At 34.2% G+C, this 23,554-nt stretch overlaps 2 protein-coding genes across 2 annotated transcripts; both read right to left on the minus strand.

Annotated features, from left to right (window-relative positions):
• Positions 1-1,239: 1,239 nt before the first annotated feature.
• LOC131853311 (sterol regulatory element-binding protein 1) lies at positions 1,240-15,672 on the minus strand. Its single transcript, XM_059204171.1, has 16 exons — positions 15,498-15,672; positions 14,743-15,375; positions 13,625-13,911; positions 12,901-13,131; positions 12,295-12,487; positions 11,735-11,922; positions 11,247-11,434; positions 10,388-10,624; positions 9,658-9,850; positions 8,840-8,975; positions 8,278-8,428; positions 7,253-7,352; positions 6,720-6,797; positions 4,346-4,492; positions 3,689-3,824; positions 1,240-3,113 (listed from the first exon to the last, which is right to left on the minus strand). Exons 1-16 carry the CDS (start codon positions 15,562-15,564, stop codon positions 2,896-2,898), a joined length of 3,183 nt encoding a protein of 1,060 aa, XP_059060154.1. The 5' UTR covers positions 15,565-15,672; the 3' UTR covers positions 1,240-2,895.
• Positions 15,673-17,307: 1,635 nt separating this feature from the next.
• On the minus strand, positions 17,308-22,054 carry LOC131853161 (uncharacterized). Its single transcript, XM_059203985.1, has 2 exons — positions 21,889-22,054; positions 17,308-20,670 (listed from the first exon to the last, which is right to left on the minus strand). The coding sequence occupies exon 2, from the start codon at positions 20,651-20,653 to the stop codon at positions 19,160-19,162; it is 1,494 nt and encodes a 497-aa protein (XP_059059968.1). The 5' UTR covers positions 20,654-20,670; positions 21,889-22,054; the 3' UTR covers positions 17,308-19,159.
• Positions 22,055-23,554: the final 1,500 nt, after the last annotated feature.

Consider the following 23,554-nt stretch of genomic DNA (forward strand, 5'->3'; position numbering starts at 1 on the left):
ACTGAACTGACAGATACTGACAACAGATAGTCAGTATTAGTCAGCCAATTGACAAACAGCTCAGTGTACTGTGTACATTTATTGATCTACATATGCTATATCTAGACGTGGCGTTGTGTTGTGTCCGTAATAGTAGTGATGCTGTGACTATTGTCTTTGGTTTGATGCAGTGTTGTCAGATGATTATCTTATTTTCCCAAATTATGGCAAAAAAATCCTTTGAAATTAAGGTATTGGAGTAAAATCCCTGCCCAAGAAAACCATGGAGTTATGTATGGGTGAGCCCAATTTTCCGCGTATTGTTAAAATACCTCTAACGATTAAAATGACGAAGAAATATGAAATAACGCCCTTACCTAAATAACGGTAATTCATAAGGAATTAAACATGATTTCCAAGGGAGGATCGCCATGATCTTAAACTAACTTTTAACGCACCTAGCCATTAGACCTCTAGTTTTTATTGCTAGCAAACTTCCGTACCCTATTACGGGTTAATGTCATTAGGTGTGTAACCACAATAAAAGACGCAAAATATAATTAATTTAAGGTAATATTACAATAGTTTATTGTAAAAAATATAAATGTATGACTGTTTTATTGGCCCATATTAGTCTTATGGTTGGAACTAACAAATGGACCATAAAACAAAAAATGAAAGAGTATTCATCTTTCATAATATCGCTTTTTTTACGGACTACTCTAATGCTGTCAGCTGGCCTTTACACCTTCACGGACCATAGGGGGCGAGTGCAGATGGCACTCCAAACCCGTGGAAGGACTTATGGAGTGGCTGAACTCCAACTGGCTGAAACCAACTCTCGCTTAACGAATACGACTTTAACCTGAGGACACCGCTAGGGGTTCGAACCTCGGCTCAGCCCGTCGTAATTTCAATCCCCGTTTGAATTAGACGGAGGATCGATTGGAGGGGCGACCGGGGCACTAGTGTGCAGCGCCAGGGCGCACGCAGGCGCCCGGTTGATTGCGCGGTATGTTGTGTTTAAGGTCGTCGTCTTCACCGGCGAGGACGGTATCGTGTGTGTGTGTGTGTAAAAATGTGGTCGGGGCGGAACTGGTAGACCCGTACGGAGGTTAACTATCGTTATGGGGTCGTCGGGATCAATAAGACCATGCCTCGGGCAACTTTGTCGCATATGTCTCCTCGGTGCTCATAATATCGAAAAAAAATAAGTATTACCTACAAATCGTTTGGAAAGGAATACATTAATAAAACAGATATCAAATAAGCATAATTTTATATTTATACAGGTATTACTGGTTATTGTGGTTGCTATTTATAACATACAAAATACTAATGTAGATACCTATATGTCCTAAGGGCCGTGCATAGCAGAAGTATACAATATAATCTAGGATCATATTTATGTATATTTCAGAGTCTAATACAGCATAATTTCACTACATTATTCATAACAATCACAACCTATACAAGTCTAACGAGCTTTTATTGACTTTAAAAAAGCGTCAAGAACACATATCGATCCAGGTGCGATTCTATGTATTGGATAGTTTTGACATATCGCACAGACAAATCATTAAAAAATAAAGACTATATTGTGGACTTCTTGATACAAAAATGGCATAATTTTACTTACATTATTAATTTTTAGTAATGTAAGTAAAGTACCTACATTACATAGTACATTATACAAATTAAAAAAATATAATGTCTATTTGACATAATCTGCACACATTGCTATAATTGCTGATATTATTGTAGAATAGATATTATTATTTCATACTAAAAGTAACTATAAAAACTAAAATAAGAACAGTTTAAGTCTTGATATTTATAATAATAGACTATTGTTCTGTGCGATACAGACACTTTAAATAAAATGTTTTTGGTTGCGCCGTTAGACTTTACAACAGGTACCTACATAATAATATATAGTTATATGATAATACATACAGTTATAATTCTTTATTAATATAAATTGCAAATAAATATACGATAACATTAATAAATTTCCAAACAATTTCCAAATTGGGGAAAATTATAATTCATTAAGGACTTAGTAAATTTCTTGCAGTTGATGATGAACTTAAAGCGTATTTGTAAATTTTTTATATTGTATTTTAACGTTTTTCCACACGATAAAAGGTATACAGAAACTACATATTTATACTATTGCTCACATAGATCAATAAATAAACATTTATCGACAAACTGAAAACTGCTGAAAAAAATCACGCTTTTTCTACACAGTCGTGTAATAATATAATACATATTTATTAATGTATTGGTGGCTGTATACAATTCGGGTAAAAAGTGTTAATCCTATATGTTAGTGTCTAGAACATTAACTATCTGTGCACCAAGTATCAGTCAAATCATTCTAATAGTCTTTGCGTCAAAAAACATTTACAGTAAAACAAACAAGCAGACATCCATTCATCCATTCTCACAATCGTTCATAGTTATAATTAAAAGAATTAAACAGTAAAACCCTAAACAAAATATTGATATACATTTGCATATGAATGTTTTGTTTTGGGTTGACTCCTCTAACTACCTACATTTTTAACTAGGACTTAGAGGAGTCATTATGACACAATACAGTAAAAAATATTGAGGTTCACGCACATTATTTTAGCCACTTAGACAAGTCTATTTTTCAGGTTAGTTTTAAATTGTAACAATCATCCAAAGAGACAGTTTTAGTTAGAAAGAACTAGCATGACACTCTTGTTACTTTTAAAATTATTTATTTATTTATTTGGGTATCTACGTCTAATATTATAATGAAAATTCTGTACACGAACAACTAAGGCTTGTTTGTGATTTAAGTGATCGATTAGTAATAGGTTTTGCTCAGTCAGTGTACATACATTTTGGAGGGATTTCGGGGGTTTCATTCGAGTAGTTAGATCAGGGCGCGGACGGTAACGAGCCGAAGGACTTCATCAGATGATAGCATAGTGGCAGACGGCTGCGGTGTCCGATCTTGTGCAGCATAGCGGCAGCCTGGGCCAACATGCCGGCGCGTTCTCCCGGCGCCGCTAGTACGGCAGCTGGCAGGTGCTTGCACGCCATGTAAAGTGCTAAGGCACGTTCGCCTTCTCCTCCGCCCCCCTCTAACACACGCTCTGTATAAATAAAAATAAATAATATAAACCTTGACCATTCTAGCCATGTGATCTCTTAAACGAACTACTACGGTAGTTAGATCACGGGATTTAATATTTTATCATTGTGTGCGTATTATATGTGGGAAAGAGAAATTATCCAGGAAAACATTAGCAGGTCAAGTGTTACGTTTTTACGTTGCGTTGACTCTAACTGGGATAGGAATTGTGAAGATATATTTTTGTTTGTTTTGGTATTCTGTGAAACTGTTAATAATAGTGTAACGTAAGTACCTATATATAAAATGAGTTCTATCACAGCTAAGAACGTGTTTTGCTGATATACTTAGTTTGACATTTTACAAATATAAATATTCTTTATTCAAATAAACTTAATAAAGTACTTTTGAATAATCATATTTTTTTATTCTACAACTCATTCAGAATGCAGATTCATCACAAGAAGCATTATCAAGAAACTTGCATGTTGTTTTTTTTTAAATAAATACACAATGCCAAGGATTAGGCATGCGACTATCATCTTAGAAACCGCTACAGACTTAATCTTTGTGCAATTAGATAAAATAAATAGGTACCTTTTCCACAAATGATGGAGGGACGGTTAGATCGCGGACGTAGGCTGCCATCTAGAAGTTGCTGAGTGCGACGCGGGGCCGCACCAGCCATCATTCGGCACACTGCCGACTGCAGGAGCATGCGCGACGTCATTCCCTGCCCAAGACATATCATAATAATTAGATGTATTCATATGGCAATAATTTTACCGTCAGTAATAGCATGAAAAAACTAGTAACGTGCGAGTTCAGTCAAGCACGAGACAGCAAGTGTCCCAAACAAATGTTTTTTTACTATAATTTGGACTGCATTATTATCTGTTTATGAACGTATTTTGTTGTTTTCTCAGGAACGATGTCAGTTACAAGCATCTTCATGTTCTCTCTTCATATATTTTTTAGATTATAAACCTTTTATGTGACTTACCTAATTTTTGCCTCTGTCTTTTTTGAAGCATCGCAGCAGAATGTATCCCATAAAATAAAACACATACATTCTAAAAATTACAATTGAGCCAGAATAAGAACATGAACATCCTGCACATACAGGCGGCCTATCCTACCGACTGGGATAGTTAATCACATAACAAAATAATATGTTTTTGAGCGGGGATCGAACCCACGACTATGGGAATGTAAGGCAATGTTAAACCAGCAAGATGGATAAAGAATAATAACCGTCAAATCCTGCGATATACGCCGCAACGAGTGCAGGTCCCGCTGGAAGGCCTGCAGCTGCGGCAACGGCGCTGGCGAGGTCCGGCTCGCTTCCCACACGGCCGCGCGCACCTCCAGCAACCAGTCGCAGCATAACACCTGCATCAACTGCAATCACCATATATTAATACCGTACACTCAAGTATTCATTAGAAGTAGACTGTAAATAAACGTCTGCGCGGGTACCACATTCTCATCTTCAGCCACCAAGCCGCTTTTGTTACATTGTGTTTCTGTTGTAGGGTCCAGGTGAGCCAGTGAATTACAGGATATCTTGTTGTCTGACGCCAGTGAATTACATGATGTCTTGTTGTCTGACATCTTAGTCCTCTGTGTCTGAATGTGTGTTGTTCATGTATATAGGCGAGACGGCTACCGCTTACTATCAGATAGGCTGTCAGCTTTGTCAGCTCAATTACATAAAAAAAAAGGATGATGCAATGATGCACCCACCTGCACTAACGATACATGCTGGTGGAGTACTAGTGCGATAATTGATGAACAACAGATAAGAGACAGCGACACAAGACAAACAGGCAGACATTAATATAAAAATGAAATTAATTATACCTAAATATTTCTTAAAAATCACTCTGTAGATGGATGAAAAACAGTTAAAAATCCGTTCAGTATTTTTTAACATTGTCGCGAACAAATTCAGCGTGGGAGTTTTCTTTATAATATGTATGTATGATATGCTAGATAGTAGTGATCGTTTATGAAGAATCCTTAAGAAGTTTTAATTGATTGTAGTCAATTTTGTTGAAGTCTTTTAGGATTTTTAGATATCACATTATACAAAGCAGTGTATCTTTACAAGACAGCATACATATACTTGCTAATCATATATTGAATACTAAAAATAAAACTTATGTGTGTGCATATTAAAACCTAATAACTGACGCGGTAAACATAGAAATAACTAAATACTAAGCAACTGATATATACATATATATATACTTAATCTATATAAATTCATTAAGCTCTATGTTAAAATTAAAGAATAAAATTACATCTTCAGCATGAAACACGGATAAAAAAATCGTTGACGTTCAATATCTTCTATAAGATGCGACGAATATAACTAAAGCGAGATTTGCTTTGTAGTGATATTGCACGAACTTGGAAACAAGTGCAATGCAACTACAATGCACTCACGCAATAGCCGTGCTTCTTTGAGGCTGCTTTATTACTAAATACAAATACATTCCATACACATTAGTAACAACAAAATAATTTCGACGATTACAATTCATACATACTAATATCATGCCAAAAGTATACATTTACATAACATACTAATATATTTTATTACAAAGATTATTTATAATCTTATATCTTATATATAAAATCTCCACCCCTAATTTTTTTTTTTATTTTAAGGCATAACAACGTTTGCCGGACAGCTAGTCTTATATATAAAATTCTCGTGTCACAGTTTTCGTTCCCATACTCCTCCGAAACGGCTTAACCGATTCTCATGAAATTTTGTGAGCGTATTGAGTAGGTCTGAGAATCGGCCAACATCTATTTTTCATTCCCCTAAATGTTAGGGGTAGTCCACCCCTAATTTTTTTTTTATTTTAAGGCAAAACAACGTTTTCTGGACAGCTAGTCTTATATATAAAATTCTCGTGTCACAGTTTTCGTTCCCATACTCATCCGAAACGCTTGACCGATTCTCATGAAATTTTGTGAGCGTAGGTATTGAGTAGGTCTGAGAATCGGCCAACATCTATTTTTCATCCCCCTAAATGTTAGGGGTAGTCCACCCCTAAATTTTTTTTTTATTTTAAGGCAAAACAACGTTTGCCGGGACAGCTAGTAATCTATAAACATATATCGACTTTTAAACAATAATTTAACAATTTCAGTCTTGCCTCTGATTTGTGTGAGTTAGGCTTAGTAGCTCAATTACTTATACACTACACCTCTCAACGTCTATTAGGACCTAATCATGTATAATAAATATATTATGTAAATTTATAAAATCTAAAGAAATCAAGAGTACAAATATATAGTTATATTAATCCAATGGACCTTAACACACTGAATACACTTACAGAAGTCATTCCGTGAAATGACTGCAATTATATTACATTTATACTATAAGTATGTAATTATAATAGTAATAAATAAATATAATAAAATATATTTTCTGCCGTGCTCTACCAGCCACTTTAACAACAGTATCTATTATACAATATAATATAAGAACACTAAATGATGCAATGTATACTGATACTTATCCTATTAACGTAATAGTATCAAAACTATACTTTTAAATGACATTTTGATTTGAACATATTGAAACAAAAAAATATTATTAACTCACCATCATTAGTTTCGTAGGCTTTCGGCAGCAGTAATAGGCGAGCGAATCTGTCAACTTGGCTCCAGCCAAATCGCATACCTATAAAATATTATATTTTTAATATAACAATATTTAAGTACCTACTAGATGAACAAGCAACTCCGTGTTCCATACTTAAACTTAGCGCGCACAAGTTAGCAGACAAATATAATTATTAATATTTTTTTTTAATATTTAAAGTACAGGCACTGCTCGTTTACGCTTTTGTTACATTTATGTATGTATGTATGAAAGTTACATGTAATGATATGACTAAATTTTCATGAACGATAAGCGGTATAAAACACAATATAGGTATTACAGCTACTGAAGAAAAAACAAAATAAACCCTATATGCCAAGCGCTAAGACAGCACGTACATATATATCATTGCAAAGGGAACGATCCTAATTGTCTACAGATGACGATTAGCTGTATCCATTAAATGTCCACTTATCGAATCAATTTACAAAAGTTAATTTGCTGTAGTTTAAAAAAATAATTAACAAAAATACCTTAAGTATAGTCTCCGACGTCCTCTCGATGGAGTTTTCATCTCGGCACTGCGCAAGACTGAGCAGTCCGCGACGACTTTTGTATGCCAAGTGCAGAGCCCTACGAATAATACCACAATGGATATATTTTCAACAACTCATGTTTATAATACAAAAGACAATAGTTATTAATATACTAACTATAAACTATGGCTATGTTTAATAAACAGTATGACTAGAATTTCTAAATGAATACATGTGCGAGTACAATTATCACGATGCAAGAACAGGTATAGTGTTCGTAATTTAAATAACGTTATTCTCTTCATTAACTTGATTATTAAAATGTTATATTATTTGAAACACAATTTTAAATCTTATCTGTGTTAATACTAAATATCAAGTGTTCTGTAGTTTCTTCTATGCAATAACGGCCTAATTATTTTGGTTTAAATTTGATCGTGAAATCACAATTTTCTTAATTTTCTTAGAATTTATAATTAATTATAGTTAATTAACTTGCATCATTCTACTACTATAGTGAGAATTCTAAAAACTGTTTTAACCATAATGGAAATAATGAAAAATCTTTATGAGATAGATATGTCATAAAGATTTTCTAAATATTTTGTAATGTAAAGATCAGTACCTACTAGTGCTCTAAACAAAATATAACCGTGGCATTGTAGTAACTAAAATTCTAAAAAACTGAAACTTTCGTCTGCATCGCCTACTTCAGCCGTGAAGCAGTTTTGTAAGCTGTGTTTCGATTGGAGGGTGAGTATTGGAGTGAAATTACTGGGGATTGAGGCATGACATCTAGTCCTCTGGAAACGCAATGCATTAAGAGTACTGCAGGCGTTATATGCTAACGGGATTTTACTTTATGTAACAATCATGTATAAATATTGTTAAACTTGCAGAATATAGGCCACACTTGCCACTATTTGGCTATGCCACTTATGATAGGCATACCTGGTGATGTGATTGTTTTTCAACTATGCATTATTATTATTGCATAAAAAAAATATAGCAATAATGTTTACCCAGGCAGAGGATCTTCGCAATTGGCAAGTGTCTCAGGTAACAGGTCCAGTCGATTGCCAATTTCAATTGCTTTACTGGTATCTGCTAATAACCAAGTGGCAGCCACGCCAACTATGTTTGCCCACCATTCCATCACTGGATCCCAGCAACCTATATTATAATTTTAGATTAAATATATAGCGATATTTCAGGTTATTCATTTAACGAGATTTTATTATTTCAGACTAAATTGAATTTACAACGATCTAACACTCCTAGAAAAGATGTTTTTTTCGAGATTGTTATCCAGGAAGTAGTGCAAAAATCGTTGTTGTTAATACCTTGTACTTCCTACTTACAATGTCAATTAATCACAAAACTCTTAAAAATAACGAATACGGATTCATAGGAAAATAAACGACGGAGTTTCTCAATTTGAAATTTTTTTTTGAAAGTTGGCGCTTCTCATGTGGACCACATTTTTGTTTGAAATTGGATGGGCAATTTTGGGTCAACCTTAATAATGCGATTAAAGTCGGTTTCTTCATGGTCTAAACAAGACAATATTATCAAAGTTTATACCATTGTGATGTGGTGCATCTGTAGAAACGTCGTCTGTGATTAGTTTAATGAGCTCCAGGACGTCCCGCGTGTTGCTGCGCTCGTCGGCAATCAATAGCATCTCCAGACTCTTCTGGAGAAGTTCGAGGTGATACGCCTATAATATAAATAACAAAAGTATAACACGAGCCCTTTGTATTATCCTTGCCAAATCCGTATGCTTACAAATTCGCAATAATATTGCAAATTTGTAAGCGACCAAATAACAAAGATCTTTTTGTCTATGTAATTCAATACATTAATTAATGCTATGGTACATAAACCAGTTTTTAAATAGACGAAACTTTAGTTGTGTTTTGTTCATAAATTTCGTTATTATATTAATACAATAATGAAAGGTCTTCGTATAAATCGCATTTTAATTGGGTTAGTAACCCATTGGTTTATGTATTCTTTTTGCAATCATAGGATTTATTTCTAAGTTATTCCCGACATATAAACTTAATAAGGATTAATAGTTTTTTTTTATTGGGTAATAATAATAATAATAGTGTGCAATCTCCTGCGCTAACGGTATATGATATAAAGTAGGGTAGTAGTGGGTATAAAATAAGGTCTGTCAGCCCATAGTGTCGAATTCACCAAGAAATAAACACAATCTTTTCTAGTTTGCAACATCAAGCTCAATCTGACATTAGTAACAATCCTCTCCCACTCTTGCTTTATTAGTAGTAGTTTTTATAGATGATATCAAAAAGAAATATTATTATCAAAGAAACTTATTAACTGTGAGTATATATTCGTGTTGATGTACAAAACCAGTTGTTTAAAGTAATCACCCTCATAGCGTAGGCGAGTGGGTCGGTGGGATCCGGGAGGCGACTGAAGAGAGCGGAAGAGCGATGGTCCCGGTCGTAGCTCCAGTGCCGCGAGCGTAGGAAGCTATATGCGAGTGCGCCGCCCGCCCAACGCAGACGTCCAGAACTCGCCCCAGCCCCCGCGCCCGCGCTTCGGCACAGGCGGAGGTAGTACCTGCACACAGCCATCATTATTGCTATACCAGTATATCTATATAGTTTTCATACCATGAGGACACCAATCAAGCAAACAGTCGGCTTGATGCTAAGCTGGCAGACTAACTGAAGAATTAAGTGTCATAATATTAGTGTATATCACTAATATTACGACATATAACATGCAGAGAGTGAAGTGAGGAGTCGATAAGAAATATATATTAACAGAAAAAAAAAACTATTTGCTGTCCCCCAGATTTCAACTCACTACAGATGGAAGTTAAACACTAGGCCACGACGCTAAATAAATAAATAGTAGTAATTAGTAAAAAGATACAGTTAAATACGTAATTTATTATACGGATACCTTGCACAGGCACCAGTTTTCCACTAATTTGTATTTTACCATTAAATTCTACTACATGACTAAGTGTGTATTGTTACACGATAAATAATACTACTTACTTTGAAGAGAAATAAAAATAGAATTATTTTAAATAATTCAAATACCGAACAATAAATAATATTCTCTAAAAATATTGCATAAATATCTTACCCGCATAGCCAATTTCCGATCTTTGGAATATAATCTTTGAAAACTAAAGCGGCTGTGACGTAAGTATCGGCGAGGAGTAACCCGTTGCCAGTCGCTTCTGCCAGGTTAACAGCTTGCAGCGCCAGCAGCACGCTCTCGGTGCGTCCACTGTGCGATGGCAACACCGAAAGCTGCGCTAGACGATGTGACACCGTCGACACCTCCGTGGCCCAGTGCTGAGTCGCTCTTCTAGCAGGGCTTCGATAAATAACAGAAAAACTAATACAGTGTGTTCAGTGTACCTGATACTTTGGTAAGAGGTATGAAGATGTGGATATCAGCTGCCGAACATGTTGTGTTGTAAGCTGTGTATTAGTTTGAAAAGAGTCGTAACACGTTAATTGTTCGAAGCCTTTGATTATTCTAATCTACGTTCAGGGGCAATATGTTCCATATTTTTTATTTTCTTCCATATTATTTACTAAATAAATAATTTCAAAAATACGTTTGTATGGCAACTAATTGGGTTTGTGAGGGAATATTTTTTTTATAATAATAACCTTGGAAAATTCAGACAGCGCCATCTTGTCCTAAACTAAGAAGTGCTGGTGTTACTAAACATCTGATAGATTTTTTTTAATACATACATATTATATGTATTAACCCCCAAACCAATTTACACACTCATACTCATAAATAAAAATGCAAGTATCCGTTTCGCAAGGAATTGAACCAACGACCAACGGAAGTAAGGCAGCGTAACATACCATTAGACCACCTACGTCGTCTTAATTTTATATTAAAATTATCTACTTATTATATAGCACAAACTTATAATAGCAAGTATATTAGATATGTATAATGTATAATATTCAATTACCTGTCACTCCATAAATCTCCTGCACGACGAGCAAGATATCCACCAAACGGTAGTCTCTGGAGAAACTGCCTCAATATTGCAGCCAACAATGCACTGTACTTGACATGTCCTTGTCCGCCAGATTGAACACTTTTGCCGCACACTGCTAGCGATCGATGGTATTCCAATTTAGCATTGTCCAAGTTACCCTAAAAATTTAATATCATACTAATATTATAAATCCGAAAGTTTGTGAGTATAGATGGATGTTGCTCTTTTACGCAAAAACTACCGATTGATTTTGAAACTTTACTGTTAACTCTATATTTAAGCTATGTAGTAACATAGCTTAAATATCGGAATAACACATGAGCTATTATTAAAAAAGATATTATGTAAATTGGGCGATGTATAATTGTGATGCAGACGAACTCGCGCATGTCAGCTAGTCAATTATAGTTACGAAATAAAAAGATATTTAATAAACAAAAAGAATTTAATAAATTTACCTTTTTTAAGAAGTTATCTGCTAGTCGTTTATGCTTATAGAAAAGTCCAGCTTCTTTGGATTGTGACTTTGGCACTGAATCCCCATAGACCAGCAACTTTACAAGGCATCCTCCCAATATTATAAAGTTTATTAAATATATGAAAAATGTATTGAACAACCAAATAGCCCAAGGTCCATTTGTATAACCTGAAACAGTCAATCAATCAATCAAATTTTATTTTATTCTGAGCTTAGACACATTAATACTATGCTATTGGTCACTTGTGCTCATGTTCATATGTATGTAATTATTTTTTATTAAAACTAACAAATTTTTATATTATATTTATTAAAAATAAATGTTTTTGCACTCTTTTTCCGTAGAAACTTTAACTGTGTCAATTTCATATTTCTCCATTCACATATTTTTGTAAAAAGGAGTCGCTCTAGCTTTATATCACATATTAAGACATAGATTTGATAAGATTTGACGTTCAAGAGATAAGTAAATACTAATAAATTTACTTCCTTACTAAAAATGTAATTATAATGTCCATGTATCACAAAATATAAACTTACCAACATTATCATCCGATAAAATACGGCGTTGATCAACCCTTGCCGAAAAATCATCTGGTTTTAAATCTGGTGTCATTTTTCCAAAGAATGTACCAAATGGATTAAATGCAATTAATCCCACCATAAAGGCACAAAGAGCTAATCGAGAATGATCACCCATTCCCATTACTATTTTAGAATACTTTTCTTCAATCTGTGGTAAGAAAATAACCAGTTTTATAAACAAAATAAAGTAGGTATCATTCATAAAAACATGATCAAGAATTTACAATTAAAATATCTATTTTAGGAAAATAGTATTAAAATATAAAATATATACACTCATGAGTGTTACACAGGTTGGGTAATCAGAGGAGTGTTAATGTCATTATGGTGCCTGCAACATTTGACATGACTATATCGCTGAATACATTTTAATCTAACTTTGCAGTGGGTGTAGCTACTGCCATCTCTCACATTTACATAGATGTTTCACTCAAACTTATAAATAAACACTGAAAATTTTTTTGAGTTCGTCACCTTTGAACTCCCAGCTATTCAGTAACTTATGATTCACTTTCATAATTCACTAGACCATGACTGTATAAAGGAATAAATATAAATTACCTTATAATCTGGTGATGACGGAGAATCACTGTCAAGAGCATGTGGAGATGGATATGGGGATGAGATATCACTGTGGGGTGGAGTGTATCCACCTTCGATTACTGGTTCTTTCAGGCCAGATTTCTGGCATGTTAATTTGAGAGCCATATTTTCTTGTTTCAATCTCGCATTTTGGTTCTGTAGATACTTTATATAATCTATTGTTTTTCTCAATATAGCCGATTTGTTTAACTGTAATTTTATTTATAAACATAATTTTTACAATATGCAATATTCCTTTCAATAATAAATTATTTTCCCTAATATTCAACTAATGAATAATAAACTAAAAATTAAAACTAGTTTAGATATTATTGAATAATATTATTATGAAATTAATTTCACTATTGTCTATATGGAGAGTGAATCATAAAATGTTGTGCAATAGTAAGTAAATATAACAGCTTAAATGTTCATTGAAAATGAACATTTAAATCCTTTTTCTTTTATTTATTAAGATGAATCATGAACAAGGTGCAAAGGTAAAATGTAAAATCTTTAAGAAATTTCAATCTACATATTTAAATTATTTCATTACATGTGTTGTAGGATATTTGGGGAATATAGAAAAACTTGTTTTAAGCTTTATTTGGATCCTTATATATGAACAGTTAAAGAGTGTAAATTTTAATGTACTGTAATATACAATATCTGCAGTAGTTTCAATAATATGACAAATACTTACTTTTGCATCTTCTCCAACCAACATATTCTTTAGTTCAATGATTCTATCATTAATACTAGTCCGATACCTTCTCTCAATAGCATTGTGTGCGCTTCTCTTCACTTCTTTTACTTTTGGGGTTCCAATATTAGGAGCCTGAGTCAGCGCAATCTTGTCTCCTTCAAGCACAACCGGTATACCTGTTGCTGTTGTGAGCAAGGTAGGGCCACTACTACTTGTGAAAAATGTATGTATTGGTCTACTTTCTGAACCTGGTTTTGTATTTGTTATGACATTTTGTGGTGTACCTGAAAATAAATTCAAGACTAAATTTAGACAAATAATGTTAAGTATTAAATTATATAAAAAACTACAGTGACTGAATTATATGGATAAATAAAACATCCTAAATTAAAATAATTTGGAGCTTGAGTTTTGATTTCAGTATCAATTATGGAATAGGGATTATATTTCTTTTATGTTTAGGTTAGTTAATTTAGATCAAGAACTACTAAAAGCAAATCTGTGTTGTAAGTTGTAACTTAAATTATGTGACTTTCATAAGTCGAATAAGGAATAAATTTACGATACTTACATTTCAAGCTACACTTATATTAAATTATTATTAAAACTTTCACATTTAGTACACATTATTAATATGGCAAATTAAAGGTTACCTCTTTACTTCTAATTTGAAATTTACCTCTTTCAATATTTCACAATTGTAGATTAGTTAGCTAGTGCCCATTATTCATATTAAAATGTTTAATGTGTATGATAATTATATTTTAAAGTGTATATTAATTATATTTATGCTCTTAAAACTATATCCAATTTACAGAGTCAAAAGACATATGATAAAATGTAGTTTAAAATTTGGATAAAACTACTTAAAAGTAGTGGCAAAATCCAGTTTTTATCCATTGTAATTCCTAGTTCTGTCAAACATTATCAACTTATTTTTTTATTCTTAATTTTCCTAAGTGGATAAGTGAATTTTTTGTTGACCACAAATATTTAACTTTAGTGAAGTCATTTCAATTATTTAGTGTATCTGCATGCTGATTGTGCTAGACCAACCAGCATGTTTGAAGATGAGATATATCTATATTCACAGTAGAAGTAATTTAAGCATTTACCTTGTACAGGAGCACTTGTGTACATCAAAGTTTGTGTTTCTGGAATCATATTGGATTGTAATATCACAGGTGAAAAGTTAGTATCAGTGGTCTTCAAAATGACTGGAGTCACCGATTTGTTATTGTTCTGTAAAATTAAGGGTTGCCCAGACTGCTGTGTGGTACTGGATTGTTTCACATGCGATATTCCATTTAACTTCACCAATGATCCTCTACCATCAGGAAACTGATGTATACTGCCAGGTGCCAAATTAACATAAAATGGACTTTGAACAACTTGCTGTACAATCATGGGGGCTTGTGGAGACACTCTGCTATGTCCATGTTGTGTAACATCAGGCAATGGTACACCATCATTCTTCAGAGGCAAAGAAAACCCCTTCTCTTTTAGAGAAGTGTTTCGAACTGGACTGTTATTTTGATTTTGTCCAGTATTTTGTGGAGGTTTATTTGGACTCCAGTATTGAGAGAATAACGGATTGCCAGTGTGGGGGTAAGGCAACACTTGAGGTTGCGTAGGGCTGTCTGTCTTGATATCACTTTCAATACTGAGTAATCCAGAGTCATTTTCCACTGTTGCCAGTTCAGCCTCTAGTTTGTTGATAAAATCAGAGTCGCAATCATTGAGGAAGTCTATAAAACAAATTAATATATTAATATCTCATAATAAGTTAATTAATTAATTAATTTTAACACTAAAATAGTTAAATTTCATAGTGATGAAATAAATTGTAATTTGAAAACATAATACCAGCCTTCTATTTCAATCATATCACGACAATGGAAGCCATCTGGGCTTAATAATAAGTCGTCCTGCTCCATTCTTACTTAGGAAACATTAAAAATTTTATATAATAATAAATGTGAAAACAAAATTTTGTTTACAATTTTTGGCATTTTAAGTACTTTGTTTGACAACCCGCACCTGCTGTCTGCTGATTCTTATAACCAATAGGAAACTTCAAAAACGTGGTGCGATTTTACGTCACTTATGGATGCATTCGTAATTATATTTTTCTGTTGTAGCATAACATGAACATAATTTGAGCTTTTGTGTAAAGCCCAAGTGACATAACTATGTACAGATAGTAATATAAATAAATAATGTATTTTTATTTTTTATAAATTAACTTAATTAAAATTTCTCAACTCTAGTAATTAGTTAATGATTAGAACCATCTTACGGCAATTATTCGAAGCTATAGTTACTTATTGTGCAAAATAGATGGCGTAACTATTTCAATTATTATTTGAGTAATTTAAAATTCAGTTTCCGTGTTAATATTTATTATTTAGCTAATATAATCATGCAATCGGATATAAATAATTAAATCTGTTGAATTAACTCATTAATATACCATAATTGTGTCGCAACGTAAATAAATAAATCTATTACTGTCTCAATATTTTAGAATGTTTTATCTCTTTGTCATTATTGAATTTTCTTTAATTGTCCAGGGTTATTATTGTTATTAGTCTTTACCGTATGTATTATACTTACCCTATCTTAATATAATTTCCTAACCGGTTGAACAGAACGATGCATAGACAATTTTATACGGTTTCAAAAAGTATGGATCGCATCTCTTGCAGTGCCACAACCGTTCAGATCAATTTTTTTTTTTCGAAAATATATTTTTAATAGATCGTCATAAATACAAAATGTATCCATTTTGCAGAAACCAAATTATGTCCATCGGAAAGTGACGTGCTTAACTATACCACAAGAGTCGTCAAATAGCTAATTAATTCGATAACCCCATTCGCTCCTGACCATATTATGTTATCTGTGCTCCTGACTGATTACCATAGTGATAAATTTTGTCCTCTTCCTCCATTGCTGCCTCACCTGACTGGTGAGCCAGTATACATAGACGGATTCAACATACATCGAACACATAATATTAGTCTTTACAGTGTACCTACATGTCTACTGAATGCTGTAATTTTCTTTTGAAGTCTAATTTTGTACTTATTATTATACCTATATTTTATTAAGATGTCATGAGAGTATACAGAGATCTTACAATTTCTATACGTCGTAATTTCCAAGACAAAACGGTAGTTAGAGGCATAAATAATCTTCTGACCTAGGCGTGGACAAGTTTTTCTTTGAGCCCGGGGGTTGCGCAGGTTCCAATTTTTCCAAAGTTAAAGCATAATTCTTATTATAACAGATGCAATCTTCAGAGAGGAATAGTTACTCTCCCTTACCATCCTTGCATCCCCATTTCCACTTTCTGGATGTAAACCTTTTCATTGATTCATCTGGCATACTAAATCAATAAACCATAGATAACCCTTTACTTTTACTCGTAGGTAGGTATACCTATCTACATATAGCCAATTGGGATTTTACTCTAAACTCGAGCTGCGGTATGGCTTCTCCATGATTCCATTAATTGTATTTCTAGAATTAACTTTTCTCTTTTAGTTTATTCTTATTTCATTCGCATTTAAAATATATTTATTTATCCAAAATAGAATATGTAGGTATATGTTAAGAAAAAAAACTTATGATATTAAACGTTTAATTTATATTTATAACATTATATTATCTGTAAATATAGAGTTCTTATAATATGTAGGTACGAGATAAACTCGATTTAAAATAACTCAGGTGTGTCCATACATTAAACAACTACGTAAAGTACATACATACAATGTTTTGCATTCATAACTAAATTGATGAATAAAAGTGCATAACATTAAGTATACTTAATAATATATTTATAGGCACAATAGTGGGGTATATATAACATAACATCGCTTCAATATAATCATGAGGTACATACGATAGGCACTAAAATAACGATATGGGTGAATTCATTTCGCACATTTTCTCTAAGAGCCCACTTACATACAAGTACTTGAAACTCATCTAAAACACATTAGCACGAAAGTGCACTACTGGAATGTCCTAACATTAATATTTACTAAAACAAACAAAGGCACAACACAGTGAGACCTCAAAAGTGTAGCTTCTACACACTCAATACAAATATGATCCAACCTAATTTTACTTCCATGCAATATTACGTAAAATATGCAATGATAAAGTAGAGAAACTTAGAGGTAGGTACCTACTCAATCTATGGCATTTTCGAACTAGACTAAAGTAACAAATCAGTCTTCCAATCAATTACAAAATAATAAGTAATGATGATTAACTTAAACAGTATTATAAAATTAACATTATATTTTATTAGAAGTTAACGTATGTAGATATCAAATTAATACATGGATACAACAGTACTAAAAATAATGTGGAAGGTAATATATTATGGTGAATCTAGACCAACCACGAAGAATCTGTGCTAGGTACTTTTTACTTACAACGTATTATTTATTATTCTATATAATTACAAAGCTTTACAACAATATAAATATATAATGATTCTTATTAGAAAGTAATGTAGACACTCGTACTAATAAGAAACTAACTTAGTTAAATTGTAATAAGTATAACAGCGAATGGCGACGAAATTATATTGTTTACCATAAACTTATGAAAAGATATTGAGCATTTTACTAAGTGTTACAAATCATGTCACTTATTCTAATAAGAATGACTGTGCAAGTGCTAAAGAAAGTCTACTATATTTATAAATATATTTAATTTACTGATGACATAGTGAGCATAACTAGGCATACAACACAAAAAATGTTTATGGCAATCGTTAACAAATCAGTAATTAAACCCGTAATATTAGGAATTAAAATGTCACATACATGTACATCGCTATTCGCATCATATTGACATGAGCGTCCCGCGTCACACAATCCTTTGAATTTACTTATATTCAGATACCTACTCTTCGTGTGGCTCTGCTGAAGATTATTTTAAGTTACTATGGTATTATGCGACGCGGAGGACTAGAGTTAAATTGTAGCGAGCGTGAGGTAGTAGCGGCGTTTCAGTCTATAAACATCACAGTCGCGGACAACAAATTGCACAATAACTCGTCTAGGCGGACCTGGTCGAGGCGCGGCGGCGTAGCCGGCGCTACCTTTCTGCCCTTCGGCCCTATAAAGTTACAGCTCCAACTAACACATTACATTCTAATTAAAGCTAACCTATTTTTCTATTCCATTAACAGAGACGTAAATGTTATAAAACAAAAAAATAAAGTAAGAAAATAAACAAAAATAAAATCACATAAGGGCACACTTTCACCATCAAACGGAAATTTTATTTCGTTATCAGGTTTCGATGGTGCAAAGAAAATAAATAGAAAAGAACAGGGGTAGAGTAAAAGTGGCCGCGGGGCCCATTGCAATCGCCCGGCCGAAACGCCAGGTCAGCGTGGCGTGCGCGCGCGGCGCGTCCTACCAGTAGTCTAATAAATGTCTTATTCCTAACTTTGTACGCCTAAGTCAGTCTTTTTGAATGTTTGTTTCAATTTGCTATTGTTGTTCAATCTCTTTCACTACTGCAATCTAATGCAAAATTACGTGGTGGAACAATAACTCCAGAAGGAGGATCAATGTCTCGACGACGCGATACAGAAAGATCTTCGACATGATCATCATCAAGAGGAGGTGACCGTGGCGATTGCGGCGCTGATCGAGGTGGTGTTCTTGGGGTTAATGCGGCGTGAGCAGCAGCTGCTAAAGCCATAGCATGCAAGGCTTCCCGACCGCCATCCCTTGTAGCCCCTTCTAATGCTTGTTGTAAAAAAGACGGATCGATGAGAGGTGTAGCTGGAGCTCCGTCATCTCCACCCCCAGTACCACTAAGCCCATAAGGAAATGCAGCACCGTTCGTTTCTCTCTTTATACCTCGACTCATGGGACGGCTTGTTGTAATGCCAAGTTTCTTTACTTTATCGTATAGGGTACGTGAGGGAACGCCATATTTACGCGAGGCTTGTAGAGCACTCATACCGTTTCTCACGCATTCAATAGCTGACATAATATCGGATCTAGTGTATTGTTTATATCGCTTCCATTCTGGCTTTTGTTGTGGTGGGACATAAGGTGCCAATCCTGTTCGTACGTCTTGTTGAAAGTTGGATGGCGGCGAGGAAGGATGAAAGCTACGATTATTTTCTTCTTCAAAAGAACGTTCTGTATATGGAGAGTGGGCATCTTCGGAACGATCTGATCTATTGTAATGAGGCGAAGAGGCTCTTGAGGACAATCGACGTGGTCGATAATCAAAGCCGCGTTGTGGACTTGGAGCTCGCTCAGATTCGTGAGCTGATCCATTAGAGTGAATACGTGGTGGTACGTGTTGATTGACTGGGTGACAAACTAGTGATATAGGTTGAGAAGAGTCTACAGAAGCCGTTTGTGCTAGGACATTTCTTAATATAGGTGTGTCACGTGTAGCTAACATACTCGATAGCTTTTTGCGTTTCAAAGGATTCATGTCTACAGATTCGTAGGCAGCCGATAATGCAGGAACGTTGGGTGGACGATGCCAACGAGATGGCGCTGCAGGCATTGGTGGTGATACGCTAGATGGCGCTGCTGGTACCACACGCGGCGGAGAAGCCGCAGGAGTGCGCTCATTAGACCCAGGACGACGACGTAACTCTGTCATATCAAATAGTCCTTTTACCTCCAGTTGTTCTGCAACCTTCATGATACGAGGTATTTGTGCTTGTGTTACATTTACTTCCCCTGTATACATATATTCAAGAAGAGCACGCATCTCGAAATCTTTTACACCAGGGAACAAAATACTACAATGATCCATAGGTACATCTGCCAATATGGATTGAAAATAAGGAGAGTTAGCAGCCAGTACGACTCTATGAGCCTTGAAGGTGACTTGGTCGTCAACCACCAAAGTGCAATCTACGTAGGTCTCTACTTTGATCAGTGCCTCGAGGATCTCTACTAAATTTGTTTTGTGATGGTTCCATTTCAAACAAAAGGTTTGTTGACCTTCGCTGCTACCCATTTTTCGTAGTTGCGCTTCTGTGGACAAAAAAAAAATGTTACATCAATCTTAACTCAAACAAGTTTAAAAGACATTTATATTTTAAATAAACTGTTTAAATTATTGAATTAAACATACAGTTTATAAAATAGTCTGACAGATTAATGGACCATTTTATTATTATTTACCACTAAAATTAAACAAAGAAAAACATTTAAGAAACATCCGTGAAACGTATAAAATTTTAAGAGCAATTTAAATAACTTGGTTGGTACGACGAATTTTATAAACATTACGCGCAAAGTTTAAAACAGTTTAAATGCTATGAAACTGATAAGATATAAGCAGATTTAGACCGTAGACATAATAATTTATATGAAAACAATTAATAATAAATCATAAATAGCAAATTATAATTCATTAATTTGTTAATTAAGATTATATTATTAGATTACAACTTAAGATACTAAATTATTCTAAAGAATATTAAGACATAAATATGTTTATATTCATGATATATAATAATAACTTGTTCAATTATAACGTTATAAGCATTATAATATAACAATTTATTACTTTACTTAATTTAACTACAGATATTATAACATAATTCGAAAATAATGACTCTTATTTATTTCAAACTAAGATGCACAAATAATAACGATAAACAGTCTAACTATTATTCTATTACGTACCAGGTAAAATCTCGAAGCACGTAGAGACGGGATACATTGTAGAGTTAGTCCGCTCTAGACGCCGACTAGGTACAATTTTAAACAGTTCGTAAATCCGCACTAATTCACGTATGACTGTGGTCGCGCGGCGCCGCGATCCCGAGCTGTGTATGCAACGTGTGTGCACACCGCACTACTGTGAACGTACGGCACGGTGTACCATCGCTGCTCGACTGCACAGCCCTTCCCCATTTACATATTACGTCCGAAGCCCTTCCTCACTGCCAAATTGACTTTTTACCTTTTATTCCGCAGGTACATCAAACTTGGGGGGCTGATGAAAGCGATTGTACCGGTGTCCCTCCTTTTATAATATCCATCAAGTCGAAATCATGCAATATTTGAATCTTGTTAACTAGACTTTAAAGTTTATAATCACACGATAAAATTAAAATAACAATTATAAAACAAATACAAACCTCTGAATTGTGCAAAAAACTTTTGTCTACGAGGCTACGCAACGTAGCGCCGCTACGAGTTTCTGCATAACAAGTTTTCTTTAATAAATATTGAAAAACTTACCTTATTATTGGAAATCCAAAAGTGACACTTGAGTGTTGTTGGGATGGAAAATGTTCAGGGCTTCAGGGAACTCATGAGAACAATTCGCACTGACACTTAAAGTTCGGGGGTTGTTTCGCGCGAGCGGACTGACAAATACGCCCTCGGTGGGGGCGGTGAGCTCTTACGAGCGTCTGGCGATGACTGTTGGATTGTTGCAGGCGGCGGCGCGGTCGCGGCCGTGCTCCGCCGCCGCCGCCGCGCCCCGCGTTCCGCGCCTCCTGCATGCGCTTTTTACGCACGCAGCGTGCCGGAGTGCAGTGCAATTGCTTGCGGGCCAGAGGGTGCGGGACGGAGTACGCGGCGCGCCCGACGAATTGCAGCGCGCCGAGGAGGGCGTCCACGTCTGTGTGCGTGTGCGCAACATAATACTACACATATGATTATGTATGTGTATGCCGCGAACGCGCCATAGTGTCGAGACGATAGTGGAATAAAGCCGATTTTAGGCTTATAAAAAATGTTACTTCGTCTTCGTCTCGCCTCGGCGTCCCTTTGTATGCCAACGGTGAACTTCGCATCGTGCCAACGAAATCAACAATTCTGTTACTTCAGTTTGATGACAATTAACATAAAAATTCAATTAATATGCATTGTTGCGTTTACATTAGATTAATGTACATACTTTGAAAAGAATAAGGTTTTGTAATTTATTTACATTTATGGAAGTTTAAAACCATGCTTAACTATAGATATACTTAATTAACGTAGCTTGTTAAATCTTCACGCTTAAAAATATTATTATGTTAATAATATTTTACTTATATAATAATACTTTACATCTAAATTTCACAAAAAACGCACAGAATTTTTAATTTATAATTAGTAAGAACACCTATATCCATACACTATTTTTTGATGTCATACGTATTAATATCTTCATTATTCAACTTTTCAGGAAGTAACTAAATGGAATTAGTTACGCAGATTTAATATTTCAAAGAGAGAGAGAATGACTTAAACCTAATCTAAAAATAATAAATGTATTAGGTAAATATTTTGAATTAATATACCAATATTTCTCAGTAATATAAGTGCCTATTTATCGTCTACATTGTTTCTTTAGTCTAAAATACTATAAAAAACTTTTAAATTTATTGTACAACAAACTCACCTAAGTTAGAGATACATACTGCTATTGATCAAACTTTGATTAATGTAGTAAAAAGTCTATTACTATCGACAATACACCATTTAAAATAAAAGTTCAAATATAGAACAAAATAGGTTGTTGTTCGCCTTCGCACTCTGCACGAATCGCCCCAAAAATTCAAAAAGTACGTGAACAAACGCCAGCAAACGGGGTCATTGACACATGCCTGCGTAGGGAACGCCAAAATAGCGCGAAATGCACTCAAAAATAGATCAAGCTGTGTGCAATATTTTTTGTTAGGCGGAGTTTGTGTTTCCGTTAGTACCCAAGAATGTGATTTCATTTATCGTATCATAAGAATCATTTCAAGTATAAAATGTTAAAAGTTTTAATAAACTTGTTGTTACATTTATTTCTGTAACTTGGTATTACATTTATTATCCACTTAGAAATCTAATAAAATTTTTCTTATGAAAATACTTGTCATTATATTCTACTGCGATCTTACTTACTTAGTATCTTATTAACCCTAGT

Source organism: Achroia grisella, unplaced genomic scaffold (genome assembly GCF_030625045.1).
Source record: "Achroia grisella isolate CSIRO2021 unplaced genomic scaffold, CSIRO_AGI_Agris_v1 utg900, whole genome shotgun sequence".
NCBI lineage: Eukaryota > Metazoa > Arthropoda > Insecta > Lepidoptera > Pyralidae > Achroia > Achroia grisella.